A 20,256-nucleotide genomic window follows, 5' to 3' on the forward strand; every position below is an offset into this window, starting at 1 on the left:
TTCTTAAAGCAAGAACTTTTGGTCTAATTCCAAGAGAAAGACTTCATCTGGCTCTTGGTACCATTCTAAGTGACCTCACAGAGTAAAAGACAGAGCAGGTAGGATTATCCTGTCTATGTATATAAAGAGAATTTACAAAAACGGTGTTTCTCACAAAAATGATTATCTCCAGTCCAGTGTGCCCTCCTCTTCACTTTGATCTAACCATGACAGAGAATTTTGATGGGAGCACATGAGTCTATCTTGCCAGTCTCAAATTCACAAATTTCAGAATACAGGCATGCTTGTTCCCCAATTAAAATACAATCTTATGCTCATAGATATTTTGATATAGTCATGACCAAATGGGTGACTTTGCATTGATTTGTGAGTCTGAGTGTGAAAGTTGATGAGTATTGCTGATATGGTAGCTGACCATGTGGAAGAAGGGGGAGTTTCCATGTCTAAGAAGACCTACCAGTGAGGAGTGTATGTGAGTGTGTGTTCTGGGGTGGGATTAAATTTATTTTATTCTGATGTTCTCTGCAAATTGTGTCAAAATACCCTTTGAATTTTACTTTTTTTATGGGGTCCTCACCTGAAAATGCTCTGGGCCTCTTTCTTCCTCTGTGATCAGGACTGACTCAGGGTGGTGCTCAGGGTATCGATGATGCTGCAGATTTGAAAGTGGCAACCACACAACTAGCAAGCACTTCCTCAGCCTGCAATATTGGGAAAGCTCTTACTCACGAGCCCCCAACACAACTCTCTGATCTTCGCACCTTGGTTTAGCCACATTTAGAATAAAACAATATTAACACCATTACTTGTAATATTTTTTAATATATCTCAGGATTCACTTTGTGATTTATTTACGCTTGCAATAATGTTTTATTTCAGAAAATGTCAGACTAAAATAAACAGGTTGTTCATTGGCTTCCCTGAACTATTGACATTTCATGTTTTCTCCGTCTAAGAAACATCCATCCATACTTCTTTTTTCAAAGTGGGTTGCATTATATGCAGAGCAGTACACAAATCAATGCAAGCAACGTCACCAAGATGCAATGACTAGTTCATTAGGGTACCAGGGAGAAATGAATGATCATAAACAATCATCCCCCTGGCATGCACTTGTGCAAAGACAGAAAGATGATAAACATCTATGTGAGATCCAGAAAAATCTAGAAATTTATTCCCATGTGAATAGCTCTGGAGGAAGATCTTTCATCTTCTCCTGGTATATTTCATCAAAGATTTCTGCTTGCGCAACTGTGAAGTGATTTTTCCAGTCTCCATATACACCTGATAAACATAAAAAAGAGACTCTGATTAGATGATTTCAGCTCTGCTGACACCAAGACGTCTTCTCCTGGCTTGGGTACAAAACTTACCTCTGTCATGTACTGATGCGAAAAGGAAAACTAAGATCAAACACTGTCATGCTGTCCTAGGTTTCTTCACTTTACTGAGTGTAACTGGTTAGGAATGTGAGAGAACCATTTCTCATTTTTTTATTTGTTTGTTTCTGGGCTACAACTGGCAATGTCAGGGTATCCTCTTGGGACTCTCTTCAGGAATCACTCCTGGCTCAACTCAGGTAGACGTTGCTGCACCAACCTTAGGTCGGCTGCATGCTATGCAAGTGACTGCTATCTTGTGTTTTCTCTCCAGTTCCTTCTGTTTCTTTAAAATACTAGATTAATTTTTCTTCAGACTAATCTTGGCCTGGAGGTCACTGACCAGGATTTCTATGTCAGAATACTTGGGGATCTGAGGGATATTGCTCTCCATGACAGGAAGTGATCCTTCCAGTAATTACCTGGACACGCTTTTGTCCACTATCTGCTTATAAGGATATAAGTCGTAGCAGTCCAGGACTGAGTCTTACTATCTCCTTGTGGTAATGACTCCTTACAGAATGTATCTCCAAATCTAGTTCTAAAGTCCTGAACAGGGAACGGGAGTCACTTCAAAGAGGAAATTAGCCTGGAACACGCCTCATTCTGCTCTCCACAAAATTATCGTCCTTCTCACACCAGAAAAGAAGTATTCTCACCCAGCTGCCAAAATGTTCCCACCCTCTAAAGCAACAGCTTTCCTCAAGTGGCCTGTGATTCATGTTACCTTTTTTCATATGCAACATCATGAACTGCAGAACACAGGTCTCTTTTCCAAAGGAAAGAATCAGAATCAAGCCAGACATTGCAGAAAAATAGTAGTTGACTAGGAGTCACTGAGCAGGGGCCAGAGCCATAGCACAGGGGTTAGTCCTTTGCCTTCCACATGGCCCTACCAGTTTCTATGTCTGGCATCCCACAGGGTCCCCCTGAACCACTAGGAGTAATTCCTGAGTGAAGTGTCAAGAGTAAATACTGAACATCACTGGCATGGCTCACACCATCCCTCATTTCCACCCACCCCCAAAAAAGAGAAACACATCAAATTCTCCTAGAGTTTAAGCATCAAGGAAAGCCTCTTATTCCTGCACAACCTCTAGGCCACCATGGTGTGTCACCTGACACCACAGCCCTGGGTGACAGCCTGGCCTGGCTGAGTATGGAAATCATTTCCTTCCTTCTTCTAGCCTCACATCCTTGAAGCTGGAATTTTCCAAGTCTATGCCTGAGAAACCCTTCATCTTGAGCCCGAGGGTAGGGAATTCATCAAATTTTATTACACAGGGTCTGACACAAACTTGTAGGAACACAGCCTTTTGCAGAGTGAAACACCTAATCTGTCCTCTCAAAGGATGAAAATGCTAGACATTTATTAGTTCGGGACAGTAACAAGACCATGCCCAATTTCACTCTCTTCCCCAGGTCTTCCATCCTGGTCTGTTTAATTTTGGTCAGGAAATTCACTAGGACCCCTTTGTAAGCTGAATATCTGCATGCCAATTTCTTAGAAGAGAGATAGATCTACTGACATCACAGAACTCAGATGATCCCAAAGCAGGAATCAGCATCTGCCAGTGCCATTAGCCCACGTCATGACTATGAGAGATCTTCACCCAGGTCAGGGAGAGGGGCAATGAGTGATTGACAATGTCCATTCATGAACTTAAACTATTCTGCTATCAGCCCTGTTGTCCTGCCATACACACAGCATTTTGCTTTACCTTTCCTCATCATGGTTGATGTCTTTAGATCAATAGCAACACCATCCACCAGAGAATAATTGGACATCTTGTTGTCTTTCATAGCCTGGAAGGAAGAATTCTCGAGGACTGAATCCAGGGCTTCTGGGCCTAATTCCATGCCCAGAAATCGGCAGATCTTCTGCACACTGTTTCTTGTGTCCTTGAAGAAGATCAGACAAGAGCAATGATTTGAAAGATGCCAGAGAGGAGATAAGAGGGCAGAAACCCCAAAGGGAAATGGGGAGTAGGAGCAGAAGCGCACTTTGAAATTTGACTGCCCAGGAACTGGACAGGCTGGAAACAGTCAGAGGGAACACAGGGAGTGCGAAGAAGGCAGGTCCCCTCGGTTCTCTGAGGGGTAAGTAAGCCTTCCTGCCAAACAGAGTCCAGAACACAAGATGCTGAAAAGACTTTAGACACCTGTGGTCAGAGTCACTCAAGACAGGTCCAGTGAGAAGCTGACACGGTGAAAGGGATAAATTGCAGCTCTCGTGGTGCTGTCAAGGCTGTCCAGAAACCCCGACTGAGGAACGTACATGTGCACAGTGCCATCCTATAAACAGTGTCAGTCATTGGACTGGGTGCACAAAGCACCAGTGAGAGATGATAAGAAAAACGATGCAACTCTGGAAGGACTTAGTTGTGATTAATGGACCTTACTTCTTCCCAGAACTAAGAAGCAATTTACGTTCTTTTTCCATGAGTCTTGATTATGTTTCACAAGGTAATTTCTTACATGAGAAGTGATGTCAGGAAAGTTGTTTTAGTGGATGGAAACTTCTCCAGGGGAAGAGAGTGGGTGTCAGACGGAACCCTTGTGTTAGGGAAGTATGTTGGGTAATAGGAAATAACTGCAGATACATTTGGGAAGCTCAAGTTGCTTCCACAGCCCATAATTTCCACCCCCATGAGCAGCATCCTCAATGGTGACCACATTGGAGGAGCCAGTACCTATGTGACTTTCAGGCATTGCCTGTCTTTGGGTGGGGCAGACACTCTTTCAATGTTAAAGGGAGCATAGAACCACAGTCAAGAGTAAGGAGTCTGGGGAGTGCTCTTCCAAAGGGGGGCACCCCTGGCACAAGCTTTCCTCCCTCTGGGGACCTACCATATGTCTACAGAGATGTTGATTTGAGACACAGAGGAGGAGGAACAGGTCATAAGGTGCAAATAGTTTGGGGGTTCCGGCCACAGGAACCAGAGTTACCCTTTTCAGCTCTTCATAACTCAGCAGCAGGAAGTTCTCCTGGTCTCTCCTGGGCATCCAGCCATGGATATGATCGAACCACGATCCATAGGGCACTGCAGAGTGGGGAGGCAGAGAAAGGAGTGGGTCCCACACTATGGTGCTTAGGATCCTCTGAATGTCAAAACTCAGGCAACATTGCTCACACCTCTCCATAGTGTGGTCTTTCCTAGGAGTCACTGATTGAGCACGAGGAAGTGGGGACACAGTATTCCAACATCCTGGGGGTCTCCTGCCCGAGTCAGCTCTGCAGCAGCTTTTTGAGTCTCTACGAAGTTCCTGCCCTGTGACCCGACCAAGGATGGAGAGACACAGTATTGGATCTTGAATATATTGTCTCTCTTACGGCTTTGACTGTTGCTTTAATAACTATTTTCACTTAGGAAATGATCTTTGTCTATGTCTCTCTGTCCCTCTCTGTCTCTATCTCGCGGTCTCTTTCTACTTGTCTATCTCCCCTATTCTGTTCTGAGAGCTCTGTTCCATGTTCAACTACTGTTTCCTGGGGAATTGTATAATGTGTCTATGTGATAGTGGTGGGCTTTCAGCTCTGTCGATTCAGGATTTTCTCAGACGTGTTTCCTTGGGGAATGCCTTTTCTTGTATATTATGTGATTTTGGAAGGTCTAGCATTCCACTAGGGGTTACCTCAAATGTGGTGTACTTTCTTTGTTGGGTTGTGGTGGGGAGGAGGGGAGGCAGTCACATCCTGCAGTGCTTAGAGATTACTCTGGATCTGCGTTCCAGGCGTGGGGAGCCATGAAGGACTTTGGATCACATCAGAATTGGCTGCATGCAAGTCCCGTTGCTTCCCTGCTTGGGTGTCTCTCCTCTAATCCTGATTGCACTGGGTTCAACGGGTGTAGAGCATGTCTGAGCTATTCTGTCTGTTGTGTGCTCTTGGGAATCCCTTTGCCTGTGTCTTCTGCTCACTCTAGTTGTCCTTTGAGAAGGATCCTAAACAAAGGCTCATTTTTCAAGTAAAATATAGACAGAATATCTTACTCTTCCATAGACCACAACATTTTCAGAAAAATACTATGAAACGTGGGCGGAAGTTTCATTGTTCTCCTTCCTGAGCACATTTGAGACTCAAAAGCCACTCTGAGAATTTTGTTGAGTGTAATTCATGTTTATAAATTCATTTTGAGAACATTTAAAAATGAATTAATCATTCATTAAAGCATGTGTCTTCCAAAATCTTGGATCCAATTGATCCCCATAGGCAATTTGACCCAACTTTGATTTCCTTTTGCAAATTAAGTTTTTTTGTGCACAGAGATATTTGCGTATTAATTTCCTGTCAGTAGTTGCACATCAGAGTTGTGCATCGGACAATATAATGTCGATTGAGGAACAAGTCATCCTGGCTTCATTACAGAGAGTCTGCAGATGTCTGCCTTGGCCACAGTAAAATGGAAATTGATGGAGTAACTGACACTCAAGTCTGAGCAAAAAGCAAGCAACATAGCATGAGGAGTTGTGTAGGTAACATGCTTAGTCGAAGTTCTTGGGACCCGGGAGTAAAGGATCTTAAAAATATGACATTTAGAAATGGCTGGGGAAAAGGAGATGAAGAACTTTCCATTCATGTCGAAGAATCGAGGGGATAAAGGCAGGTGAAATAGTACAGCTGTTCGGCCCTTTCAAAAACAACCCCCCTCCCAAAACATTAAAAGAAACTAGAAATGAGGGGAGAGAGGAGAATGAAAAGTGTTTAGAGAAAAAAATGGAGGAGAAATAGAAGAAATTCCTCATATTCCTAGAACAAAATGCATATAATTGTGCAAGTTTCCTAGTAAATAATATAATCTTTTGACACTAAAAGATCTCTGGCCTGGCCCTGGGAAGTGACACAACTAAACATGATTGTTGCAAAATGCTATCAGAAAGGCACAGACATGTGCTTTCCATGCTGGGGTCTGTCCAACTGCAGCTTTGCGATTTAAAGTCTGTCTTGACATAGGAAACATTGTGGGTGCATCAGTTCCTTCCCTTCAATTCCTTACCTGCATCATTTTTCTCCCTCCACTTCCCACCTATCATCACAATGAGCTTGAGCACAGAAATGTGTCACTTTTAAAACCAAGACAGACCCACATCATATTCCTTTGATGAGTATCTATTTATAGTCTTTCTACCTTGTGGTTATTTGGATTGTTATCTCTTACTGGGCTCATTTAAAATTGACTTGTATCATTGGTGTGAATGCCTACATTCATTTATAGTTAACTTGTATCATCACTGTGAATGACTATGTTCATTTATAATTAACTACTATCATCGCTCTGTGTAGAGGAATGAGGATCATTGTTGAGAGGTCATATGAGGCAAACTAGCACGCATAGGGGCATTTATTAGCCCATAACGTATTGATAAGTACAGATTTCTGGGCATGTGTTTTCTCATGAACACAGCAATCTCAGAACAGGTGGCTTCCAAATACTAACATAAATCTTGTCTGATTTATTAAAAGTGGACTGTTGAATGTAAAGGAGAATTCTGATTTGTTAAACTATAAAACAGAGATTAGGAAGATAACATGACTTGTTTGTCATCACTGTCATCCCATATTCATCAATTTCCCCGAGCAGGCACCAGTAACGTCTCCATTCGTCCTAATGCTGAGATTTTAGCAAGTGCCACATTGGAGGCTCCTTCAGGGTCAGGGAAATGAGATCCATTATTGTTACTGGGTTTTGGCATATCGAATACGCCACAGGGAGCGTGCCAGTCTCTGCCGTGCTGGCAGGATACACTCGGTAGCCTGTCAGTTTCTCTAAGAGTGAGAACTAGACGATAAACTAAACTGGGAGCTGGGTTTTATAGTCCCTTGGTCTTGGCCGTTGATGCGATAACAAGGCGCCAGGGGCAATTGGTGGGTGTAATGCCTAGCTACTGGAATATGGGGGATCTGGGTGGAGGAGACCCAGTCCCGATCCGAGCAGGATTGAAGATCTCAGCCCGGGATCCCGCACACCTGGGTTCCTCTGCCAGTTCCTTCATGCGTGAGGCTCGTTTGTCATACTTGCACCCAATTATAGTTTCCAATAGAGTCAAAAGCTACTGCACTGCACTGTCCTCCCGTTGTTCATTGATTTGCTCAAGCGGGCACCAGTAAGGTCTCACAACAAATTGTGAGACTTATTGTTACTCTTTTTGGCATACTGAATACATCACGGGTAGCTTGCCAGGGTTTGCTATGTGGACAAGATACTCTCGGTAGCTTGCTGGGCTCTCTGAGAGGGGAGGCCATGTCAGCCACGTGCAGGGCAAACACCTTACCCACTGTGCTATTGCTCCAGCCCAAAGCTACATCATTGATAAGAAAATAAATAAGCAGCTCATATTAACACCAGAAATATTGGATCCTATTTCAGCTATACCAGACAGATAGCAGGATGACAAAACTAGGAGCAGAGATGTGGCTCCTGTTTTGAATTGACACTCCTAGCACCTCAAAAATAAGCAGGTACAAAGGTAGTGAGGACAGAGGTCATTTGGCCAACATGAGGTGTAAATTTAGACTAATAATATGAGGGCAGGTAGGCATGAAAATCACTGATCAGTAACATCAATTCTAATGTTCTGTCAGTAAATGCAGAGGACATCGATTTTCTATATCAAAGCAATGAATTGTGTTAGAGGGAAATGAAGAAACAAATCCCATTTCAGGAATACCCAGAGAATAAGAGTATGTCAAAGACATGTGCAGTTAAGACAAGACACTGATGTGAAGGAAACAAAAATCAATAAAAATACACCTGTGTTCTTGGATCTTCGGGAGAATTGCTGTGGTGGATGTGTGCAGAGTACAGAGGGATCTAGAGAATCAGTGCAATTCGTTTCAAATTTCCATGACATTTCTGCAGACATAGAAATGTGTTTCTACAATATGCAAAATTGAAAATGCTCTAATTAACCAGCTATCTCTCTCAAAAAAAAAGAAGAACAAAACTAGAGGCTTCACACACCATGATTTCTACTCTAATAATAAACTTATGGCATGAATACGATACAGTACTGGCCTCAAACACGCATCTCATCTGGTAGGCTCAAGAGAATGCAGACATCATTCAGTCAGCAGCATTTAGTGTTCACACATCAGAGTCATAAACAAGAGCAGCAAGAGTACAATAATGGCTCAGATGATTGTTCGATCAGTGTTGCTGCAAAAAGTGGGTTTCAGGGTGAAAAAGTACGAACCCAACGTCTGCCTTACACCACTAAAAATCTTTGAGACAAAATGGGTCCAAAATTTGAGTTTTGATTGACATCTGGAGTACTCAGGTCTTAGTCCTGTTTCTGTGCTCAGTATTCACTCCCAGCAAGCTCATGGAACATATGGACTAATACTCCAATGTGTCCAACAGGTCCTGATGCTGGAGGTTTGTGAGACTGCACTCCAGCAGAGAATTGGGTCCTAGATAATTGGGTTTCTAACTGACAAACTGGGTGCTCATTTGTTGGGAAATCAATGAGTTATCATCAGGGTGTAACATGAGATCTCATAAAGGACACTGACATCATCTACCCAATTACTGTATTTTACAATCACTCACCATTTCCTTGAAGGAACCAATCAAAATATTGTTCCATTGATTCTGCTTCTTGAACATATTTTAAGCCTTTCCAGAACAAATGTCCAGACACAAGAACATCTCTGGGATTTCTAATGACATAAATTACCTTCAATAGAAAGAGGGGGTAAAAATCAACCATTGGAATGATGTTCTATCCTTCCTTTGAAAATTCATTCATATAGAGGACTATCAGTTTAGAATATGACCGTGTTTCCAGTGTGCTACAGAGGATATCCTTGCATCTGAGCATCCACACATCACCAAACAATCCCTCCCATTACCTGAACTTACCCCTACTGAAGTGATCACCAATGTTATTAATAGTAATTTTTTTCTACCTAAAGTTTTCTTTTCATTAATCATTTGAGGTGGATGGGTGGAGGTTGTGTGGGACACACATCAATCACTTGGGGCATATTCCTGGCTCTGGTTTCAGGAATCTTTCTGGTTGGGCTTAGGGGACCATATTGGGCACTAGGGATTGAAGTTGGCACTCGTAACAACCAAACATCTTCCTTCTGCATTATTGTACCTCCCCTCTTTGCTCATTTTTATTTAATTTTTTTATTTTTTTTATTTTTTAGTGAATCATCATGTGGTAGAATTACAGACCTATAAACTTCCGTGCTTATGTTTCAGTATACAATGATTGAGTAACCGCCCCTCCACCAGTGGCCATTCTCCACCACCAATGTTCCCAGTATCCCTCTCACATCCCCACCCCCCCACCCCCGGCTCTGTATCAGGCGGACTCCCTTTTTACTCTCTCTCCCTCCTTTAGGGTGTTGTGGTCTGCAATGCAGGTGTTAGGTGGCCCTCATATTTGGTCTATAGTCTACTTTCAGTACACACCTCCCATCGAAGCAGGTCCTCCAAGCATTCTTTACTTGGTGGTCCCTTCTCTATCTGAACTGCCTTTTCCCCCAGCATGTGAGGCCAGTTTCCAAGCCGTCGTCATCATAAATTACTTGTCTTTGTTGTGTGATTTGCTTCATAGAGCTTAAAACTGTCACGCTTCATATTCGACAAAACAAAACATTTGCTAATCTTGAGTTTGGTCATTTTCCATTCTAAATGTTCACCTCTCTTCTTATATAATCCAAGAAAACACCATACAATACAAAATAACCATGGGTGGGGTGGGCGGGTGATGGAAGAAGATGGTGGCTGCATGTCTCCAAGAGGCCAGAGTTGGTAGAGCTCTCAACTCTGACAGTGGCGTGCTGTGATCACAAAATTTCTGCCTGAAAGAACATAAGTGTCCTTTGAATATTCTCCCTCAAACATTGATCTTCAGAACCAGCCTGGCGCCCACTGTGGAGCACTGTCCAGGAATGTACCCCCTGAAGAAGGCCGCAGTGAGGCTGCAGGTACCGGCGCTGGCAGAGGCTCTGCAGTTATGTGTGCTATGTCAGCAGGCCGCTGCAGTCACAGAACCTATATGGAATAAACAGTGATCTTCAGGTCCATCCTGGCAACTCTGTGTCACATGGACCCTTGAATAGATGGCCCGCAAGTTCCCGCCATGGAGGGGAGACTTGATGGCCTCACCTGCTCGCTTCTGCCAGGACTTCCCCACCCCCACAGACCTCACACAGTCTCCCCAGATCAGCTCAGGCAGCAGGGGCCATAGTTTCATATCTTGGAGGAAAATCTTCCTGAGCTCCAACCGCCTGGAGACTGGACTCAGTACAGGAGCAAGGGCCCCTGGAAAGGCTCTGCTGCACTGGTTGTGGACGCCTTCCGAGATTACCCAACCCACAGAGTTTCTGGCCAGGGTTGCTACTGCCACCACTCCTGGGGCCCAAAGTCTGCGGCACTGCTGTTGGGGCAACCTGGACCTGCTGGGCGAGAGCATCAGAAGCCCGGTGGTGCCCCTGGGCTACCTGACAACCCAAAAATCAGCGCTATGCCTCTGGCCAGACTCCATCAACATAAAAAAGGATATATTTTTATGACAAATTAGGTTGCCAAAATTTAGGTAGGGGTAGACATGCCCCCCAACCAGCTCTGGTATTGCCACATAAGCTCTTTTACCGAGCTTGCTCCAAAGACTGTCTAAATAAATCTCAAAAGAGATTTTTAAAAAGCTTCAGCAAATTGTTTATGACAGGTGCATAAAGCAATATCCTCAATGGGGAAAAACTAGATCCTTCCCCCTAAGATCAGGGATGAGACAAGGATGCCCACTCACTCCACTACTATTCAATTTAGTACTGGAAGTACTTGCAATACCGATTAGGCAAGAAAAAGATATTAAGGGCATCCAGGTAGGAAAGGAAGAAATCAAGCTCTCACTATTCACAGATGATATGATACTATACTTAGAGAACCCTAACACCTCTATCAAGAAACTCCTAGAAACAATATATTTGTATAGCAAAGTTGCAGACTATAAAATCAATACCCAAAAGTTCATGGCTTTCCTATACGTAAATAGTGAAAGAGAAGAAAGTGACATGAAGAAAACAATCCCGTTCACAGTTGTGCCCCAGAAAATCAAGTTCCTAGGAATCAGCTTAACTAAGGAAGTAAAGGAACTGTACAAAGAAAACTACAAATCCGTACTTCAAGAAATAAAAGAGGACACGAGGAAATGGAAAAATATCCTCTGTTCATGGATCGGGAGACTTAACATTGTCAAAATGGCAATACTTCCCAAAGCACTGTACAAATTAATGCAATCCCTATTACAATACCCATGACATTCTTCAAAGAAATAGAGCAAACACTCCTGAAATTTATATGGAATAATAAGTCCCCACAAATAGCTAAAGCAATTCTTGGGAAAAAGAAAATGGGAGGAATCAACCTTCCTAACATCAAACTCTACTACAAATCAGTAATAATTAAAACAGCATGGTCCTGGAACAAAGGCAGAACTGTAGACCAATGGAAAAGGGTTGAAGATACTGACATATCCCCATAAGCATACGATCATCTAATCTTCAATGGCAAGAAAAGTGAAGTGGAGCAAGGAAACCTTATTTAACAAATTGTGCTGGCAAAACTGGATGGCTACATGCAAAAAAGTGGGCTCAGATCTCTGCCTAATGCCATGTACAAAAGTAAGATAAAAATGGATTAAAGACCTCAACATCAGACCAGAATCCATAAGGTACACTGAAGACAAATTTGGCAAAACCCTCCATGATATTGAAGCTAATGGTATCTATAAATTGTCACACCACTGGCCAAGCAAGTGAAAACAGAGATAGACAAATGGGACTATCTTAAACTAAGAAGCTTCTGCACCTCAAAAGAAACAGTGACCAAAATACAAAGACAGTCTACAGATGGGGAAAGGATATTTTCCAAATACATATCTGACAAGGGGTTGATATTGAGGATATACAAAGTACTGGTTGAACTCCACAAGAAGAAAACATCCAACCCCATAAAAATATGGAGTGACAAAATGAACAAAAACTTTCTCAAAGAAGAAATCCGCCACCACAGATCCCAGTTGAACTGGTGGAGGGATGGGTATTTGATCATTGTATAATTGAAACCCAAGCACAAAATTTGTAGTCTACAACTGTACCTCATGGTGACTCACTAATAAAAATTTAAAAATATATATATAAAAAGAAGAAGAAATCTAAATGGGTAAAAGGCATATGAGAAAATGCCCTACATCATTAATCATCAGGGAGATGCAAATCAAAACAACAATGAGATATCATTTCACACCACAAAGACTACGGTATGACAATAGGGTATTTGATAGGGTTCAAATATGGTAACACCTACAAGGGTGATTAGAGGTCGCCCCAAAATCCTCTATTCCTCTCGGAAAGACTGGCAAGCTACCGAGAGTATTCCGCCCGCACGGAAGAGCCTGGCAAGCTATCCGTTGTGTATTCGATACGCCAAAACCAGTAACTACAACTGGTCTCATTCACCTGACTCTGAAGGCTTCACCGACATGGCAGCACTGAGAAGGATGAGAAAGGAGAGGCCGACAAAATCTCAAGGCCGACCTAGGCTGCCACAACGAAGGAAGACAAAAATGATCGTCTGTACTTTCAATGCACGTACGCTAGCATCAGATGCATCCATCGAGGACCTGATGGTACAAGCGCGAATGATCAAGTATGACATCATTGGTCTGACCGAGACAAGAAGGCACGAATCTCACCATGCCATTTTCGACACTGGAGAAGAATTGTTCCTCGGAACATGTGATAAAAGAGGTGTTGGAGGCGTTGGTGTCCTTGTCAACACAAAGTTGGCCAAGAGCATTGATTCATTCGAATGCCTAACAACCCGAATCAGACGTTTACATTTGAATAGATGTGGCTCACTGCCTGCAGTTTCTATCTTCGTTGTCTACGCACCAACATCTCATTATGATGAAAGAGAAATCGAGAAGTTCTACATGGAGCTGGAGAAGTTCTATAAAGAAGACCACACCTTCTACAAGATCATTGTGGGTGATTTTAATGCCAAGATAGGACCGAGAAGATCAGCTGAAGAACTTCACATCGGGACCCATGGCCTAGAATGGAACGAACAGGGCGAGAGACTGTCTGAGTTCATCATGTCGACCAAAACCATTCATGGTAACTCACAGTTCCAGAAGGCAGAATCTAAATGTTGGACATGGGAGTCTCCCGGTGGACGATTCCACAACGAAATAGACCACATCATATTCAATCGACGTTTTGCCTGACTGATGTCGCTGTTGTCCCAAAATTTCGAACGGTATCGGACCACCGTCTCCTTCGTGCAAAATTGTACTTCACAGAGCGGGGAGAAAGGGCTGCAAAGTTCAAAAAGACAACTCCCAGAATAACCACCAACTGGGAACTCTTTGGTACTATTGCGGCAACATGGGAAGATGCCATTGTTGACAACATTGACGAGGAATACGATCGACTGGTTCAGCATCTCCATGAATGTGTGAGGAACGCCAGGAGAGAGGTAGCCACAAAAAATCGCCTATCTTCGAAAACTCTTGAGCTAATTCGCCAGCGTGGTTTGGCGCATGCCTCAGGCAACTGCAAGCTAAGGTCCGAGCTCGAAAAGCAGTGCAGAGATGTGATCAAGGAAGACCTCAAAGAGAGAAGAGCAGAAGTACTGGTAGATGCGGCAGAAGCCGGGAAAAGTATTCGTAACGCCCGCCTGTCCTTCGCCAACTACAAGACCAAGATGACTGCCCTCCGACGTCCTGATGGATCCATCACATCCTCCAGAATGGCAATGGAGAAGATTATCCATGACTTCTACTCAAATCTCTTCGATAGCCATGTCCACTTGCCGACATACCAAATTCCACAGGATGGATATGTCGTTCCCAACGTTCTCCCTTCCGAAATCCGACATGCCATTTAGTCGGTAAAGAAACAAACAGCACCCGGCCCAGACAAGGTCAGACCTGAACACCTGAAACACCTGCCATCAGTACTCATCAACACACTGGCACGGCTCTTCACTCGCTACCTGTATGAATGCAAGGTTCCGTCCAATGGAAAACCATCAGGACCGTACTACTGTTCAAGAAGGGAGACATCCATGACATTGGCAACTATCGCCCGATCTGCCTATTGTCTGTCATCTACAAGTTGTTCAATCGAGTCATCCTAAATAGGATTGGCAGAACACTAGATGAAGGACAAACATGCGAGCAAGCTGGGTTCTGCAAAGGATTCAGCACCATCGACCATATCCACACGATAACCAAGCTCATTGAGGTTTCTCGGGAGTTCAAGATGCCGCTCTGTTTAACGTTCATTGATTTAAAGGAAGCCTTTGATTCTGTTGAGACGGAAGCGGTCATTGAAGCCCTAGCCAATCAGGGCATTCAAGCCCAATACATCAAGATCCTCCGTGAGCTGTATTGCGGATTCACTACCAGGATCTCACCATTCTACAAAGAAGTGATCATTGATGTCAAGAGAGGGGTGTGGCAGGGTGATACCATTTCACCGAAATTCTTCAGTGCCACCCTCGAGAACATCATGCGACGACTGGAATGGGAAGGAATGGGAGTGAAGATAGATGGTCGGCAACTACACCACCTCTGCTTTGCTGATGACATTGTTTTAATAACATCAAACATCAGCCAAGCGGCACAAATGCTGGCCGACTTTGACCGTGAGTGTGGAAAGGTAGGACTACAGCTGAATCTTACGAAGACAATGTTTATGAGAAACAGCCTCGTTCCTGACGCCCCATTCGCTCTCAATGGAACGACCATCTCCGAATGCAACAGCTATGTGTACCTAGGTCGAGAGGTCAACATGACAAATGACCTGGCACCCGAGCTGTGCAGGAGGAAGAGAGCGGCTTGGAAGGCCTTCAAGAACGTCGAAGAAATAGCTAAGAGGACGAAGAACCTCCGGCTCCGGGCACATCTCTTTGATTCCACTGTTCTTCATGCGTTAGCATATGCCTCAGAGACCTGGGCCCTATGCAAACAGGATGAGAACGCTATTCAGGTCTCCCAAAGAAGAATAGAAAGAGCTATGCTTGGAATATCACGTTTCACTCAAATGAGAGAAAGAATCCGGAGTTCTGACATCTGTCGACTATCAAGAATCAGGGACGCTGTCTCATTTGCCAAGGTGTCGAAAATCAGATGGGCTGGTCACGTAATGAGATTTAAAGGCGACCGCTGGACTAGAGCTGTTACCGACTGGATTCCACGGGATGTCAAAAGACCGCGTGGCCGCCCACCTACCAGATGGTCAGACTTCTTCGTCAAGATCATGAACGATCGGTTTGAGGCCCTTCATGTTCCCGGAGCGAACAGATGCCATTGGGCTACACTAGCACGCGACAGGGACAAATGGAGACGTTACTGGCGCCCGCTCGAGCAAATCGACGATAACGGGAAGTTAAGTGATTAAGTGACCACAGAGACTGGCCCACATCCAAAAGAACAAAAGCAATCGGTGTTGGCACAGATGTGGTGAGAAAGGGACCCTCCTTCATTGCTGGTGGGAATGCCGACTGGTTCAGCCCTTCTGGAAAATAGTATGGACGATTCTCAAAAAATTAGAAATCGAGCTTCCATTTGACCCAACAATAACTCTCCTGGGAATATATCCCAGAGAGGAAAAAAGTATAGTCGAAGTGACATCTGCACTTGTTTGTTCATTGCAGTACTCTTTACAATAGCCAGAAACTGGAAAAAACCCTAGTGCCTGCTAACAGATGACTGGTTAAAGAATCTTTGGCACATAAGCACAATGGACTACTATGTCGCTGTTAGAAAAGATGAAGTTATGAATTTTACATACAAATGGTACTACATGGAAAGTATCATGCTAAGCGAAATGAGTCAGAAAGAGAGGGATAGACATAGAAAGACTGCATTCATCTGGGGAACATAAAGTAACAAAATAGGAAACTAACACCCAAGAATGGACGGATTAGTACCAGGAGTTTTGCTCCATGGCTTGGAGGCCAGCCACACACTCTTGGGGAAAATGGAACTCAGATAGAGAAAGAAGAACCTAATAAAGGGTGTTGGGAGGATCCTCCCAGGATGGAGAAGCATGCTGAAAGTAGACTATAGACCAAATATTATTGCCATCAATGCCTTTTCTGCAAACAAAAACGCCCAAAAGGAGAGAGAACAAAAGGGAATACTCTGCCACAGAGGCAGGGTGGGATGGAGTGATGGGGGGTGGGAGGGATACTGGGACCCGTGGTGGTGGAAAATGGGAACTGGTGGAGGGATGGGTATTTGATCATTGTACAATTGAAACCCAAGCACAAAAAATTTGTAAATCTATAACTGTACGTCATCGTGTTTCACTAACAAAAATTTTAAAAAAGCAAATGTAAATGATGGAGAATGGGCACTGGTGGAGGGATGGATACTGGATCATTGTATAACTGAAACCCAAGCACAAAAATTTGTAAGTCTACAACTGTACCTCATGGTGTTTCACTAATAAAAAAAAAAGACAGGCGCATGATTTAATCTTCCCATGCATCTGGGAGGGAGGGAGTTAGCCCAGTGCATTCCCAGAGTCTGTCACCCATTTAAAAATCCACTCCATACTTTGAGAAGCTTTATGCCACGGAACATCAAAACCTCGAGGAAATGGATAAATTCCTACACTCCTACAGACTCCCAAGGCTGAACCAAGAAGACCTGGAATACCTGAACAGACCTATCACCATCAAGGAAATTGAAATGGTAATAAAAATTCTACCCAAGCACAAAAGTTCTGGCCCGGATGGATTCACTAGTAAATTCTTCCAAATCTTTAAAGGGGATTTACTACCAATCCTCTTTAAGCTTTTCCACGAAATTGAAATATCAAGAACACTTCCGAACAGTTTCTACGAAGCAAATATTACACTGATACCAAAAGCAGACAGAGATGCCACAAAGAAAGAGAATTACAGGCCGATATCCCTGATGAACACAGATGCAAAGATCCTCAACAAACTACTAGCAAATAGAATCCAACTACTCATCAAAAAGATCATACACCATGACCAAGTAGGATTCATCCCAGGGATGCAAGGATGGTTTAACGTTCAAAAATCAATCAACATAATCCATCATATCAACAAAAGAAAAGATAAAAAGCATATGCAGAGAAGGCATTTGACAAGATCCAGCACCCCTTTATGATGAAAACCCTAGCCAAAATGGATATAGAGGGGACTTTCCTCAACATAGTTAAAGCCATCTACCACAAACCTACAGCAAGCATCATCCTCAATGGGGAAAAGTGAGAGCCTTCCCTCTAAGATCAGGGGCGAGACAAGGATGTCCACTCTCTCCACTGCTGTTCAATATAGTACTGGAAGTACTTGCAATAGCGATTAGGCAAGAAAAAGATATTAGTGGCATTCAGGTAGGAAAGGAAGAAATCAAGCTCTCACTATTCGCAGATGATATGATACTCTACTTAGAGAACCCAATAACCTCCACCAAAAAACTCCTAGAAACAATAGACTTGTATAGTAAAGTTGCAGGCTATAAAATCAATACCCAAAAGTCCATGGCTTTCCTATATGCAAACAGTGAGAGAGAAGAAAGCTACATGAAAAAAACAATCCCGTTCACAATTGTGCCCCAGAAAATCAAGTACCTAGGAATCAGCTTAACTAAGGAAGTAAAGTACCTGTACAAAGAAAACTACAAAACGCTACTTCAGGAAATAAAAGAGGACATGAGGAAATGGAAATATATCCCCTGCTCATGGGCCGGGAAACTTGACATTGTCCAAATGGCAATACTACCAAAAGCATTGTATAAATTCAATGCAATCCCTATAAGGATACCCATGAAATTCTTAAAAGAAATGGAGCAAACACTCCTGAAATTTATATGGAACAATAAGCCCCCACGAATAGCTAAAGCAATTCTTGGGAAAAAGAAAATGGAAGGAATCAACCTCCCTAACTTCAAACTCTACTACAAAGCAGTAATATTTAAAACAGCATGGTCCTGGAACAAAGGCAGAACTGCAGACCAATGGAACAGGGTTGAATACACTGACATCTCCCCTCAATCATATGATCATCTAATCTTCGATAAAGGTGCAAGAAATGTGACGTGGAGTAAGGAAAGCCTCTTTAACAAATTGTGCTGGCATCACTGGATGGCTAATGCAAAATAATGGGCTCAGAACTCTCCCTAACACCATGTACAAAAGTAAGATCAAAATGGATTAAAGACCTCAACAGCAGACCAGAAACCATAAGGTACATTGAAGACAAAGTTGGCAAAACCCTCCATGACATTGAAGCTAATGGTATTTTCAAAGATGCCACGCCACTGGCCGAGCAAGTGAAAACAGAGATAGATAAATGGGACTATCTTAAACTAAGAAGTTTCTGCACCTCCAAAGGAACAGTGACCAAAATACAAAAACAGTCTACAGAATGGGAAAGGATATTCGCCGAACACACATCTGACAAGGGGTTGATATCAAGAATATACAAAGTACTGGTTGAACTCCACAAGAAGTAAACATCCAACCCCATCAAAAAATGGGGCAATGAAATGAACAGAAACTTTCTCAAAGAAGAAATCTGAATGGCAAAAAAGTACATGAGAAAATGCTCTACATCATTAATCATCAGGGAGATGCAGATCAAAACCACAATGAGATACCATCTCACACCTCAGAGACTGGCCCACATTCAAAAGAACAAAAGCAACTGATGCTGGCGCGGATGTGGGGAGAAAGGAACACTCCTTCACTGTTGGTGGGAATGCCGACTGGTTCAACCCTTTTGGAAAACAGTATGGACGATTCTCAAAAAATTAGAAATTGAGCTCCCATTTGACCCAGCAATACCACTCCTGGGAATATATCCCAGAGAGGCAAAAATGTATAGTCGAAGTGACATCTGCAGTTGTTTGTTCATTGCAGCACTGTTTACAATAGCCAGAATCTGGAAGAAACCTGAGTGCCCGAGAACAGATGACTGGTTAAAGAAACTTTGGTACATCTACACAATGGAGTACTATGTAGCTGTTAGAAAAGATGAAGTCATGAAATTTACATACAAGTGGTACTACATGGAAAGTATCATGCTAAGCAAAATGAGTCAGAAAGAGAGGGATAAACATAGAAAGATTGCATTCATCTGGGGGATATAAAGTAACAAAATGTGAGATTAATACCCAAGAATAGCTGAGATCAGCACCAGGAGGATTAATCCATAGCTTAGAGGCCAGCCGGGCATTCTAGGGGAAAGGGCAGCTCAGATAGAGAAGGGAGCACCAAATAAAGTGTGTTTGGAGGATACTCCCAGGAGGGGAGATACATGTTGAAAGTAGACTATGAGACTATGGACTGAACATGTTTTCCACTCAATGCCTCTTTTGCAGACCACAAAACCCAAAAGGAGAGAGAGAACAAAAGGGAATGCCCTGCCACAGAGGCAGGGTGGGATGGGGGCGGGGGAGGGATATTATCCATGGTGGTGGAAAATGGGACTGATGGAGGGATGGGTATTTGATCATTGTATAATCGAAACCCAAGCACAAAAAAAGTAAATCTACAACTGTACCTCATGGTGTTTCACTAATAAAAAGAAAAAAAATGTTAAAAAAAATCCACTTCAATTGTACTTTCTCAAATAAATACTGAACTTCTTGAACAAACACATTTCCTCTCAGTGCCCGTATAGCAAAGCAAAATGCTCAAAAGGAGAAAGATAGAAAGATTGAGAGAAAGAGAGAGAGAGAGAGAGAATTGCCTGCTATAGAGGCAGGCTTAGGGGTGAGTGGGAAGGAACCTGGGCACATTGCTGGTGGAAAATGTATACCGGTGAAGGGATAGGTGTTGCAATATTGTATGACTGAAATCCTCTAATTAAAA

The 20,256-nt window shown here is 43.1% G+C and overlaps 1 protein-coding gene across 1 annotated transcript in view; it reads right to left on the reverse strand.

Moving 5' to 3' along the window:
• Positions 1 to 1,171: 1,171 nt before the first annotated feature.
• Positions 1,172 to 20,256, reverse strand: part of LOC130043324 (sulfotransferase 2A1-like) — a 29,940-nt gene continuing 10,855 nt past the window's right edge. The window contains exons 3-6 of the mRNA XM_056135576.1: positions 8,930 to 9,056; positions 4,329 to 4,423; positions 3,101 to 3,281; positions 1,172 to 1,284 (exon numbers count right to left, since the gene is read on the reverse strand). Coding sequence (XP_055991551.1) covers positions 1,172 to 1,284; positions 3,101 to 3,281; positions 4,329 to 4,423; positions 8,930 to 9,056 — 516 coding nt within the window. The remainder of the gene's footprint in view (positions 1,285 to 3,100; positions 3,282 to 4,328; positions 4,424 to 8,929; positions 9,057 to 20,256) is intronic.

The sequence above is a fragment of the Sorex fumeus genome, unplaced genomic scaffold (assembly GCF_029834395.1).
Source record: "Sorex fumeus unplaced genomic scaffold, SorFum_2.1 ptg000122l, whole genome shotgun sequence".
Classification (NCBI taxonomy): Eukaryota; Metazoa; Chordata; class Mammalia; order Eulipotyphla; family Soricidae; genus Sorex; species Sorex fumeus.